The sequence below is a fragment of the Micropterus salmoides genome, unplaced genomic scaffold (genome assembly GCF_014851395.1).
Source record: "Micropterus salmoides isolate LMB-PRFRI ecotype aquatic unplaced genomic scaffold, ASM1485139v1 Ms_hic_scaffold_7, whole genome shotgun sequence".
Lineage (NCBI taxonomy): Eukaryota > Metazoa > Chordata > Actinopteri > Centrarchiformes > Centrarchidae > Micropterus > Micropterus salmoides.
In genome coordinates this window covers 36529569-36543890 of record NW_024044459.1, presented here as the reverse complement: position 1 = coordinate 36543890, position 14322 = coordinate 36529569, and the positions used below count along the sequence as shown (strand labels likewise).

The 14322-nt window shown below is 38.7% G+C and overlaps 2 protein-coding genes across 4 annotated transcripts in view; both read right to left on the bottom strand.

The window, feature by feature from the left end:
- Window positions 1–4638, bottom strand: part of LOC119891565 — an 82239-nt gene extending 77601 nt beyond the window's left edge. For 2 of the 3 annotated variants that reach the window (XM_038703310.1, XM_038703313.1), the window contains exon 1: window positions 3301–4449. In XM_038703310.1, coding sequence (XP_038559238.1) covers window positions 3301–3541 — 241 coding nt within the window. In that variant the 5' untranslated portion in view covers window positions 3542–4449. The other variant, XM_038703312.1, reaches the window with a different exon arrangement.
- Window positions 1–14322, bottom strand: part of LOC119891530 (scavenger receptor cysteine-rich type 1 protein M160-like) — a 667824-nt gene that overhangs the window by 319234 nt on the left and 334268 nt on the right. The gene's annotated exons all lie outside the window — the stretch shown is intronic.

The window sequence follows — 14322 nt, the reverse complement described above, 5'->3', positions numbered from 1 at the left end:
GGTTACAAAATCAGTTAGGACCAGTGGGAGCAGTGGTGGTTCAGATTTTGGTAGCAGCCTTTGTAGCGCTGTGTTTGATGTTTTGCTTTTGTACGGTGCTATTGACTTTTGCGAAAGCTATGATATTGAGATGGGTTGGAGTGGTGATGCCTGGGGAGAACACTCAGATGCCTTTGTTAACTATGGCTGATTTAGATGGAGGTGATGAAGTGGAACCAGATGAAGTAATGATGGAAAGATATCCATTTTAATGTTACTTTGTATTTCCATACATTGAGGTTTTAATTTTCATGTGTTATTTTGCAACAAGAGACTGGTTGGTGTTTTCTTTTCTTCCAGAGTATATGGGGATGTACAGATGAGGATTCAGATACTCAAACGAGAACAATATGGATGGACTCTGGACAAGGACGGTGTGGAAACGTCTGGATTGCATCGACACTGCTGGGGAGCTGCAGTGGAATACCTTCCTATGTTTGCTTTGATATAGATATGAATACGTATTTGAATGAATAATACTTAATTAACTCATATTATCATATTCTTTTTGTGTTATGGGGTTAATATATGGGGACCTCAGGTTTTTCTTGATGTTTAGGGATATAGGGTCTAGGCAGGGAAAGGTCCGTTGGAGGGTCAGATGGGTTGACCAGCCTGAATTAAGACATTTTTTTGATTTGTTTCATTTCCTGAGGTTTTCACATGTATTGGCTAAACCATATCTCTGCATAGACTGATAAAGATGTCTTTTATTAATCAAACTGGAGTACCATGCGTGGCTGCCGAAGGCAGAGGGGCCGTGAGAAAATTTTCTGTCTTGGAGGGCATTTTGGAATGAAGGCTGCCGGACGGGTTTTTCATTCTCACACTCCATAAAGTTGATATATTGTTACAAATAATACTGCAAGAAGTCAATCAACACATGCCCCTTCCCAGGTTTACCCCTTATAAACCCCTTAGGGATCCGCTGTTTACTAGCGGTCCTATTACTTCTAGTCCGATAGTAGCAACACAGCTGGGGTGCTCAAAGCCTCAAGGGGCCCAAAGTGGCTGTAAGGCCAACTAATGCTGTTACCCCGATAATTCGGTCGTTCTATTTGTGAAGAACCGTGCTTTTACAGTGACCCTGCAGCCTAGTATACGTTACCCTCCGTCACCGTCAAGGACTAAAAACATTTCTTCTCAGCAGAACTTATGAGTTTTAACCTTTAATCTATATTTGACACTGATGTTTTTACCTTGCTTTTATGATCTTACCTGTAGCACTTTGAGGATTGTCTTAAATGTAAAATGCATTACAAATAAAATGTATTATTATTATTATTATTATTATTATTATTACCTCACCTTAAAATTGACGCATGCAGGACACGTCGAAGGAATGTGACATAAACCCTCTTTATGATTTAAATAATAAAATATCTCTCATTATATTTAGTCCAAATTAGGGAGTTTTTAAATGTCTTAGACCACTCACACAGAGTGCTTTTTCAATTTTTTTTTGGTCTGTCCTTGTTCCCACGATTGATAATTAAAAACACACAAAAAAAGATCTTCTTAATACAATGATTTTTATTGTGCATGTAAAAATGATAAGTGAGTATAAAAATGATCAAACAATGATTACAAAATATGAATAGTAAAATGACAAATCAAAATAAAGAAGAATAGAATTAAACAGTAATCAAATTTCAGGAGTTGTTAAGTCTTTTAAGTACACATACATTCAATATAACATTCAGTGTAATAATGTGATTACATTAAACATTTCAAGGTTCCATAGCCAGAATGGTTTCTTTACTCCCAAGAAGGCCTTCCCTGTGTACATATGTTTCACAGGCCAACTTCTGCCTTCTTGTTACGATCTGCATATATTCCATTAGATACTACACATTTGTTTGGAATATGTGGTGTATAACATATGTGCATTTGACGCATAACAGTTTAAAATAGCACTGTAGCAGCAGGACAGAGGGTCAGTGACCTCTTAAGGGGAGAGCAGTGAGTGATGGTTATGTAGGGAGTGAACCCTTCTATAGAAAATTGACCGCTCCATTATCCAAAGCGACTTACATTTGAGGAACAACATACAAGCATCAACAGAGCATCAACTACAGGTCTACAACTGACAATACATACTAGTGAGAGCTCACAGTACATATCACATCAATGGGGTAAATACCTAGGGAAGGAAGTAAGAGTTAACAAAAAGTGCAATCAAAACAAGATAATTGTAGGGGATAGAAAAAGAGCAAAGGAAGTGCATTTTAATGTCACATCGACCTCCAGGTCCTGTCATGTTTACACAACACTTCTCCACCAAGTACTTTTCACAGCTGCTTCCCCTTACAGCTCGTGATTTGAAAAATGAAAATATGTTTTTGACAGTGATTACCTAAATTGGTCCCTTCTTCATTACCCACACCAGTTAGCAAAACGTGAACTTATTCCTGTGCAGCTAAGAATTACACAGGAATGTGTCCAGACGTGAAGTGTAATTAAGTAAATTTACTAAAGTACTGCATTAAAGTTTAGTTTTGAGGTACCTGTACTTTATTGGAGTACTTTTAATTTGTATTTGTTTCTTTGCATCTGTAAAGCACTTTGACAAACTTATGTTTACTGTTTCAATCTTGTTTTTAATATCTTGTCTGTTAATTATTAATTTCATTTTATTTCTTTGTTTTCTTCTCTCTGAAGTATCTTTGTATTTGTACTTTCCTCTTCAGTTCTGTAAAGCACTTTGTTTATAAAAGCTCCTGTAGAAATAAACCTGCTTGCTTGCTATTTCCATGTCATGCTGATTTATACACAACTACATGTCAGAGGGAAACATACTACTTTTTACTTCACTACATTTATTTTACAGCTATAATTAGCAGTTACTTTTCAGATTCAGATTTTACATGAATATTAAAGTTGCTGGCATCAACATGCTACTTACATGGTAATGCGTCAGGACTGTGAGTGTAATGTGTAGAAGGACTCAGGATGGGCTGGGATGGTTACTGATTTTTTGAACAGAAGCAAGGTATGGCCTCCAACATGGCATACATGGAACTGCAACAGCAACACACTTCCCTCCTTTTTCCTATAGTGCATTATCCCACAGCAGCACCATGTGGTATCATGTAGAGTGGAACAATGGGCTTACTTTAACTTGTAATAGCCTGCTCTGATTATATTTTGTAGGTACTTGTGTTCTTTTACTTAAGTAAACATTTGAAGGCAGAGCTTTTACTTGTCATGATGTATTTTTAATGCTACAAAATTGTCCATTGGGCAAAAACAGTTATTTACCTTGAATGATCAAATGTAGAGTCCGCTGCTCTGATCTCTGTCCATTTGAATCAAAGATTTCAAGAGTATATTCACCAGCATCAGTCCAGCTCAGTCTGTTGATCCTAAATGTTCCATCACTGGGAGTAAATGAGGATCTGTCTTCCATCACATTAGACAGAATCAGATTCTTTCTCCCTTTAAGTATTACTGTTCTATTGATTAACAACTGGTATCTAAATATTTCTGAGGCGCTGTCCATCAGCTGGAGGACCACAGTTCCTCCCAAAGCTCCATAACACTGAGCTCCATCCTCTCTGCTGTAACAGAAGGTTTCCACACAAAAGCTGTAAATAAATTTAAACAATTTTGCTCTTTGCTTTCTTCTAAAGTAACAGATCGACAGAGACAGTGGGTTTTGATGCAGACCACAGTTTCCAAACAGGAAGTTATTATACAGGCATTTGAGCAGAAGTGAACTGAAAGTACTTTTGCTAAAGTAAACTTTGAGGTACTTGTACTTTACTTAATTATTTGCTATGCTACATTTCACTTCCTCTCCAATACATTCAGGAGAAAATATTGTACTTTTAACTTTACTTTACTTTAACAACATTAAAATGGTTTTCATGTGGTCCTCAGTAATAATGCATCAGTAATAATAATCTAATAATACATACTATTATATATGATACATATGTTAACATGAAAAGCAACACTTTGAATGGGTCATTCAGTACTGCGAGTGGATTTACTTTTAATACGTTCAGCATTCAGCATCATTTTCCACACCTTAAAACAAAAGTTATTTAAAAATCCAAAAATCAACAAATCCACATCCACATTTCAGGAAACAGGGATTTATAAAGAACATGGGTGACATTTTAAATTACATTAGTGAAAAACATGATTATTTAATTAGATCTTTGTTTCACTGAAACTTATATGGGGACTGTAACTGTAAGTATCTCTTAATGCAGGCAGGAAAATGTTCTTGCGATGACCAAATAAAACATAAAATAAAACAAACTTCAGCTGGTGAAAAATCCCTCCTCTTAGTAGAACCTTTAGTTAATTAATACATTTCCGCATTAGGAGGATGTCAGACTGTACATTTTGAATGTATTTATCTCATAACTGCATAAAATGTGTCCAATTAAAGAAGTTCATCAGCTCACCATGAGAGACTCCGAGTAGCATCAGCAACAGTCCAATCACAGCTTCCATGTCTCCTCAGTGTTCAGCAGCTTCCAGACAAAACTCTCTACTTTATTCAACAGCAAACATGAAATGTCTTCTCTTAGTGATCAGCTGCCAGTAAGAAGGTGTGAAAACTCTGACCAGAGTGTTGTTAAAATAGTACAGCTGAGAGGGGAAAGAGGAAGCGGTTAGTTAACATGTTCAGCAGTTGCAAATTATCATAAAAGCTCCAGAAACAAAAAGACTTCCGCTTGCCGCAGTCGATATCTTCTCATATATAACTATTGTCCACTTGCAGCCTTTTTGTCTTGTTATGGTATCAGACAAATATACACCATCACTGACCTTTGCAATATGTCAAACTAACTGAAAAAGTCTGGACTTGACAAGCAGAGAGAGAATCAATGCAAGTTGGACAGCTTTAATAACTAAAACAGAAGTCTTTTAGAGAGGTGCATTCTGTGAGAAACTCTGTGAAAGAACTAATATTGATGCTTTGGTCCTCAGACCATCATCAGGTAAGAATCTAATTAAACACTTATTTACAACTAACTGAACTAATTCAAGACATAAACAAAAAGGTGTTCAGAAGAACAGTCTATAGTTTCTACCCAGGATGCTTTTATGCACATGAAGTCATTTTAACGCCGTCAACTCTCTGGTACATCATCAGAGCTCATGTTTCATGGATCACTCTCAATCCTGGACTACTTTAAAGAGTTAAACTTCAAACAACATCCTCAGACATTACTAATGATTCTTCTGTCATTTCCAACAGGGTAAAGGAAGTAGAATATTGCAGTTCGTCATTTATGTTGGATTACTAAATGTTCAAATGTTTGTCCTCGACTATTATGCTTCAAGACTTTCTGTAATGTTGAGCAATGGTCCGGGGATCTGTGGATAATCCCTAATTCGTCTGTAGTTCAAAAATGAAAATAGGGCTGTAACATGGGGAGAGTTGTAACAACACCAATTCCACCAAATAGAGAGAAGAAAGGAGTTTGGTGATCATTTCAGTATTTACCTGCTTCCTCCCTAATCAGGCCTGGTGGTCATCAAGTCTGGAAAGAGGTGCATTCAGAATATATAGAGAGGTATGAAAGTACATTTTCTGACCAAGACTATATTTTATTTAATATCTATACTATTGCAGATAGAATAGTTTGACTTATATTAGATAGAAATAAAGTTTCTCAGGCAACATGTGATGCATTTTTTCCTTTCTAATTTCAAACCACTATGGTAATACAGCTAGCTCAGCATGGGCTGACAGAGGTGGGGTGTGTTGTAACACTTCTTTAAAAATGTGGTGATGTGGTGACAGGGTCACGGGGTGGTGACGGCGCAGTGGATAAGACAGCTGCCTTTGGTGTCAGAGATCCGGGTTCAACTCCCCACTGTGTCCCTGAGCAAGACACTTAACCCCTAGTTGCTCCAGAGGCCTCTGACATATATGGCAAATGTAAGTCGCTTTGGATAAAAGCTAAATGAAGAAATGTAAATGTTACAACCATCCTCCATAGATAAAACTAGGTACTTTCTGGATAGTTTCTTTTTTCGTTTGAACCAATAAACAAGATAACGGTCTGGGTATCTCTGGATAATCCGTAATTCGTTTGTTATACAAAAACGAAAAACCAATTAAAAACGGCCCATTTTTCGTTTTTGACGATTCATTTTATCGTTATTCCTTTTTGAACAAAGAATGAAGAGAGTCTGTGAACTTCAGTCGATTTGTTTTTTGTTATAAACCAAAAAACAGAAGTCACGTGGTCTATTCTTTTTATGGAAGCGAAAGCAACCCGTAAAACCTTCAAAATAAAAGTAGCCCATGTACCATGTAGTTAAAGAGGTGATTATAGACTAAAACTAAACTAAAATAACGTTTTTAGTAGGTTATAAAACTAAACTAAATCTGGGTGTGGGGAAAAAAAACACTTTAATTAACTGAAATAAAAAATAAAAATAATAAAATAATAACTGTTAGGGAGAATTAAACATTTGTAAGGCCATTGGTGACCTGTAACTTCAGATTAAGAGAAGTGAACTAATATTATATGTAGCTTAGGACAGCAGTTACCCTTTTATTTAAGTTTCTATTACTTAATTTATATTTTAGTTTTGTAACATATTTATAGGCCTTCTTGCTATGAGGGAGCTCAACCATCAGAGGTCACTCTGCCCCCTTCTGTGGCGCCAACAGGCAACAAGGTTCTGACCTTTTGACTTGTGTTTCTATCAAAGAGAAGGCTGCACTGCGACCAGAGGAAGCTGATCACTGAGTTTGCAGGCTGTGCAGAACTTCACCTGCCTTCAGCTTCTCTTTCTGTGCTGCTATAACTGTTAAAAACTCTCAGCTTCAACAATCTACTGTCCTGTCAAAACAAAACTCTTCCAAAACAAATCTGTGCAGTTGTAAACTTTTTATTTTCATTTGCTATTTTCTCCAGTGTAAAATACTTATTATGTTAGTGAAGTAGAGTAAATATTTTAACGCAGCCTGTAGTTCTCATTAGTTATGTAGGCCTACTTATGTGTGAAACCTGGTGAGCATTACTGAGAGTCAGAAAGCATCTCTGGCTCTGGGCTTTCAAGTCTTTTACTGCCTTTCTTGGGTTTAATTCTGTTTGATGAGCCACCAGGGAAAGCTATTCACTGTTCAAACCTGTGTAAAGTACAATAAAAGTGAAACTGAGTCCCGAGACAGGTGATGTGAGCCTGTGCAGGTTTGAGGACTGATGATAGTATCAAGGCTGGTCCCATCACCTACCATCACTCTCTGTTTAAATAAATGCTGGACTGGCAGGACAAAGCAGAACATCCCTCCTGCCTCCAGCTCCAGAAAAGGGCCTGGTGGCTCCATCTAGTGGTTGAAATATGCAATAGCCTTCCCTTCCAGAAACTTTGTTAGCGTTTGGACCTGGTCTTTTATTAGGCTGCAAAAACTCAATGAATTGTGGGGTTTACCTGTTTAAATATTACATTGAGTGTGTTTTTACATGTATTCATTAATAGACTATAGCTATAACTTCAAAAATATAACTGGTAATATTTAATTTCATTGACCAGCCTACAGGCCGTGAAACAAAGCTACATGTTTGCATTATAGATATCAGAGACAACTTGTTCAAGCCTCCCATCCTTAATTTGTTAACTGGGATCATATATATTTCCCCCATATTTGATGCTGCCGTAAATGTTTTGTTTTCAAATGTTAACCATTTTAAAAAGACAGTGAGAGGCAGTTTACCTGGCAGAGATTAAAACATGAGAACCAATCAAAAGCGTCAGAACAGCATCAAACTTCACTAAAGAGCATAAGCACGAAACAGCTCTAATGCTCGGATGATTCATTTTATAAGTAAGTGTAGGCCAAGCTTCAGTTACATCATGACCTCAAAGGTAACAAACTACATGTCAGTCTGAGGAAACTGGAGATTTCGGGTTTGTAACTCCTCTTCAGATTCAGATTCATTCCTTATTGTCCTCGGTGGAGGAAATTTGTTTTCACAGACTGTAGGAGCACATTCAACATGAATAATACACACAAACTACACGTAATACACAAATAAACGCACTCTACACAAATAGATTTTTTCTTCCTGCTGTTTCAGTTTAACCATCGGAATCTAAAATAACGACTCAAGCGATTAGAGTCGTTATTTCTGAGAAATCTCTCTCATTAAACTCTGTCTGAAACAAATATCTAGACAAACAAAATAACAATAGTTCTGTCCTGCTCGTTGTTTCCTTTCTGAGCGACCTGCAGGGCCGCCACCCGTCCCTTAAAATACGGAATCGTCCCGTGTTCAAGAACTAAGTAGTTTTGTCCCGTAGGTTTAGATAAACAGTCAGACTCATAATCATTAACTTAATAAGAGATAAGAGAGTTTTCAGCTATTTAATACACATTCAATTATCTAAATATGTGTGAAGAATATAAACAACTATGTGTTATGCTTCACCAATCTGTAGAATTGTTGTTCTACTAATACAACAGTAATATGATTTGGCCCCACTGGCTCACCCTCGGGCCTGTGGTTGGTGTCCTGGCCCCCGAGGGGTGTGGCCTGATTTTTCTGTAGGCCTATTGAAGGTGGCAACCCCAGCTAACATTTAGTGTTTCTGTGCTCAGCAGCTGCTCTATAATGTGAGAGAGAACAAAAAGAAATCGTCCCATTTTTACCAACTAAAATGAAGGTTTTATAATAGTGTGTGTTCAGACAGCGTTGAGGCTTTGCCTGAACTGCCTGACAGCTTTCACAGCAGTAAGAGGTGCACAAAACGCTTAAGTTCCCCTCAAGTTTCCCCTTAACTGCCGACTCTGGAGCTGCGATTCAAAGAACGTGGAGGAGAAAAAACAAATGGAGCTTTCATCATTTCACTCTGCTGCTCTGGAGTCAGAGAAGAAGTTATTGACTTTCATCTTTTTACAGTCTTAACTGGACTTGGTGACATGTTGAGTACAGAACCATTTTAATTCATGTAATAAGCAACGTTTCCCCCACTCAGTGTCACAATATCAAATATAAAATATGTCTATAAGCGGATTATAAAAGTCCTACCGTCACCACTGTTACTGTGTTATTAGTCACTGCTAGATTTGACCATTATCTATCCTGTCTGTAATATAAAACAGGCTCTAACGTCACTTTATTTTGATTTTCTCCTGCAAACTTCAGCCTCAGAATCAGCTGCGAGTCTTTTCCTGTCTGTCTCTGTGACAAACTCCTTAAAACACACAGGTACGTTCATTATGTGGTTATACTTTTTATTGATATATAGGAGCTTCCAATAACTGTTGTAAATGATTTCCATTTCAGTCAATATGAAATAAATGTGCCTACATAAATAAATAAATGTGGCTATGAAACAAATTATCAAACATGTAAATGCGGCAATAAATATTAAATGTAAATATACATGCATAAATGTGTCTATTTTTTATTATTACTTTCACTTCAAAGGGTATAAAATACAGATTATTTATTTTTTATTGCCGATGATTTACTGCAACAAGTTACACTATGGATAGATTAAAATATACAAATATATAGATATTTAATTTTTACATAACTGCTCATTTATTAAAACCTTTAAATGTCCAGATAGTTTTGAACCTCATGTAACAAAAGTTTTTCAGTTATTTTTTATTAATTAGTTAGTTTGCTGTGAAATACTGTTAATATCCCCACTGCTTCAGATTTAGATTTATTATATTATTATATTTGCTACTTTATTGTTATTTCTGTTATTTAGTATGTTGACATGCAAACTGTCAAAGTATTTCTGATTGTGGTTCTGGTTTTCTTTCAGCCTCAGATCTGGAGAAACTCCTCCAGGTCTTTATCTCCTCCCGCCTCGACTGCTGTAACTCCCTGTAAACCTGTCTGAGTCAGAAATCAATTCACAGTTAGTCCAAAATGCTGCAGCTCCACTTCTGACTCACCTCAGAGTCAGAATCCTGAAGCGGCTGCCTGTTTCTTTTAGGACTGATTTAAAATTCTTCTGATTACTTTAAGGCCAGACATGAGCTGGCAGCTTCATATATCTCTGAGCTTTTATCCCCTATGAGCCGGGACGCAGACTGAGATCCTCTGGTAGGGCTCTGCTAACTATTCCAAGGTCTCCAGGCTAAGAACCAAAGGGGACAGGGTCTTTGTTGTGAGGGCCCCTACAGTCTGGATCAGTCTTCCAGAGGAGATCCGGCTCACAGTCTGGATCCTGGTTTTCTCACTTCTTAAGACTCATTTAAACTAAAAAAGCTTTCAGTGTGTGATGTGTAATTTATTCCACCATTATTTGCGTGTTGACTGGTTTGTTGTATTTATATTTATATTAACAAGGAGAGAGGGAAGGGGCCTTTCTGAAACTAGACGCTCGGCACTTCCACTCTGACACGGAGTGAACTCTGGTCACCCTCACAGCCAAATCGAGCTCTCTAACCGTGTAGGGTTTAAATACAGGGGCCAACTTTCGGAACTCCCCTCTCCCCCCAGCGTAAATAGGATCTGACGTTACCGCTGCACCCGCTCTATAATATATGTGTTCTGTTCAGTCTGTGTTGGATCATTGTGGTTTGTTGCTCATAGATTGCGGATGCGCTGTAACCTGTGTTCGTCTCTGCCTCCTGTTTTAGTGAGCCTAACCAGCTTGTGGATCATTGTTCCGTCTTGCGTTCTTTGGATTATACTTTTGGAGTCAGCCACTGTCTATAAGTGTGCTTGTTTTTTGTTAATAAATCATTGGACTTTATCTGCTCAGCTCTGGTGTCCTGTGTTTGGGCCCTCATTCATTTCGAGTTTGATACCATTTACCAGAACAAGGTTGAGGGTGTGATTGAAACACTGAGTCGGTTTATAAACACTCTGAGAGAAGTCAATCGAATGTATAATGAGATAAACACAGCACTGTGGCTGTCACTGTCAACATCCACATGAATATTAACATTACCAACAATAATAACTTCTTCTGAAACTTTAACAAATGGCTGCAGTGATTTCAAGGTTGGGTGAGTAAGACTAAGAACAAGGTTTTCAAATGAGTTATAATTTGGGATCCAGCAGCATTGTTTTCTTTCCTTCCTTCTTTCCTTCTTTCTTTCTTTCTTTCTTCTTTTTCTCCGCTAAAAGCGTTTGTGCAGCAAAAACTGCTGGATGAAAACTCACCCAAATTGGTGGTAGTAGTGACTGTTGAAATACAGAAACAGTAGTGAGCCTCATTCTGCTGCCTGCAGATTTTTTTTCAGCATCATTTAAGTCTCATTTTTCTTCACTTGCTGATATTGATGTGACGTTCTTTCAATGTTGATGTCACTTTTTCATCAGCCAGTCATTTAATGTGGCAAACTGTTTTGTCTAAATCATTTTATCTCTTTATCTAAAAGCTGATGTTTATGTTGTTGTTGTTTTATGTTTTGTTGTTTATCAAGGAGGACAAATACGTGTTAAAACATGTTGACATTGTGAAGTCTGAACTGGTTCAGAGTCACTATTGCTATAAATGTATTTTCACGCAACTAGAAATCTTTTATGACAGGACTAACAGTACATGTCCAGACTGGGCAGCTATCTGACCGGCTGTTGCTTTCAGAAAAGGTCATTTCCCTTTTTTCCCCAATCTCATTTTCACACCTGACTAAAACATCCGGTCCAATTCAGATGGACTTAAACTGGTGTCGGAGTCTTAATCCCTGAACTACGAGGGCACCGCCACTAGAAACAAAGTTTGAAAAATAGAAATACTGGACTCAGTGTGCTGATTGGTGTGGCTGCTCCCCAACAGAACATTTAGGTTGCAACACGAACCGGTCACACAAATTATCAGTCAAGTCTGCAGGATATCTGTTTTGGGTTGAGCAAGCTGTTTCCTTTCAGTATGCTTGGTGATGAACCAGTAGAGGTTCCTTTTTGGGCAAGAATTGATGACAGCAGACACAGAGAGGACTCACGACGGCCGACGCGTGGGAGTATCACAAGCAAGAGTAGGCTACTCATGGACGCCTGGTCCAGCGTCTGATTGCACACTGGAGACGTCAAAAGACAGAAAAACGGGCGTCTTTCACATGTGATTTGCCATGAAAATGAAGGTGCTCGTCCTTTAGTGTTTAGTTTTTTTAATCATTCATCATTATCATTAAACCCAATGAAAACATGAATTATCAAGGAGGAATGTAGGCTAAACATTAAGTCAACACGAAACAGACAGAGCCTGTGTGTGAAAACATGTAGAGGGATGACAGTAGCTACATAGACTGTATCTTCAATCAACACTTTATTGTGGTTGGAGACTTTGTAAAGTCCCCTATTGGAGCCAAAAAACAGTTTTTCATGCCAGAAGTAATTTCAACTGGGAATTACAGTGGGGGAAAAAAGTATTTGACCCCTTGCTGATTTTGCAGGTTTGCCCACTTACAAAGAATGCAACAATCTAATTTTAATCATATGTACATTCTAACAGTGAAAGACAGAATCCCAAAGAAAATTCCAGAAAATCACATCATATGAATTTATTAAAATTGATAACCATCTGATGAGGAAAAACAAGTATATGACCCCCTACCAAACAGCAAGTATTCTGGCTCCTACAAGCCAGTTAGTCTTTCTTTAAGACACAGCCCCAATCCCAACCAATTATCTACATCAAATACACCTGCCTCACCTCGTTACCTGTATAAAAGACACCTGTCAACACCCAAACAACCAGCATCCAACATCACCACCATGGGCAAGACCAAAGAGCTTTCTACGGACATCAGGGACAAGATTGTTGATCTGCACAAGGCTGGGATGGGCTACAAGAGAATCGGAAAGCAACTTGGAGAGAAAAGACCAACTGTCGGTGCAGTTATCAGGAAATGGAAGAAGCACCACACCACCGCCAACCTCCCTCGGTCTGGGCCTCCACACAAGATCTCGCCTCGTGGGGTGTCCCTGATCATGCGAACAGTGAGGAATCATCCCAAAACCACAAGGGGGGAACTGATGAATCAACTGAAGGCAGCTGGGACCACAGTTACAAAAGAAACGGTTGGTAACACACTACGCCGTCATGGATTGAAATCCTGCAGCGCACGCAAGGTCCCCCTGCTCAAGAAGAAACATGTACAGGCCCGCATGAAGTTCGCCATTCACCACCTGGACGACTCAGAAGAGGCCTGGAAGAAGGTGATGTGGTCAGATGAGACCAAAATAGAACTTTTTGGCCTCAACTCAACTCGTCGTGTTTGGAGGGCAAAGAACACCGAGTACAACCCAAAGAACACCATCCCCACCGTCAAGCATGGTGGTGGCAACATCATGCTTTGGGGGTGCTTTTCAGCCAAGGGGACGGGACAACTCCATCGTATTGAGGGGAGGATGGACGGGGCCATGTATCGTGGAATTCTGGACCAACATCTCCTTCCCTCAGTGAGAGAGCTGAAGATGGGTCGAGGATGGGTGTTTCAGCACGACAACGACCCTAAGCACACCGCCAAAGCAACAAAAGAGTGGCTGAAGAAGAAGCACATCAAGGTTCTGGAGTGGCCTAGCCAGTCTCCAGACCTGAATCCAATTGAAAATCTTTGGAGGGAGCTTAAAATTCGAGTTGCCAGGCGACAACCTCGGAACCTGAATGATTTGGAGGCTGTCTGCAGGGAGGAGTGGGCCAACATCCCTGCCGAAATGTGCACAAACCTTGTCACCTTGTCACGGGGTCAAATACTTGTTTTTCCTCATCAGATGGTTATTATTTTTTATAAATTCATATGATGTGATTTTCTGGAATTTTCTTTAGGATTCTGTCTTTCACTGTTAGAATGTACATATGATTAAAATTATAGATCGTTGCATTCTTTGTAAGTGGGCAAACCTGCAAAATCAGCAAGGGGTCAAATACTTATTTCCCCCACTGTATCTAAATTCCAAGAGAACCCGAACGCAGCACTAAACAATATTTACCAGGGACCAAGAGTTGTTTAGTTTTCTTTCCTGAGGTATAACTCATCTGCAGGCAGAAACTCACTGATTATATCAACCTTAGTGGGAGGAGCCAAAGCACTACAGTAAAAACCCTGAACCTCAGTGAGAAAGACAAGAGGTTAGATAAGTTTGGCATATAGCCACTAACATCTGTGACCTGTTGCAGCAGAGCCAAGCGGATCACAAACGTTGTGGTTATGACTGAAAAGAAAGAAATTATGTTTTTTTTATAGCTTTTGCTTCTACAGCTAAATGGTGCTCAGTAAACTGTTTTATTGGCTCCAAAGCCAACAAAGCTTCCAACCTTGACTGACGACATGTAGCTACTGTCATCCCTCTACATGTTTTCATACACAAGTCTGTTTTTGTTGATCTAATT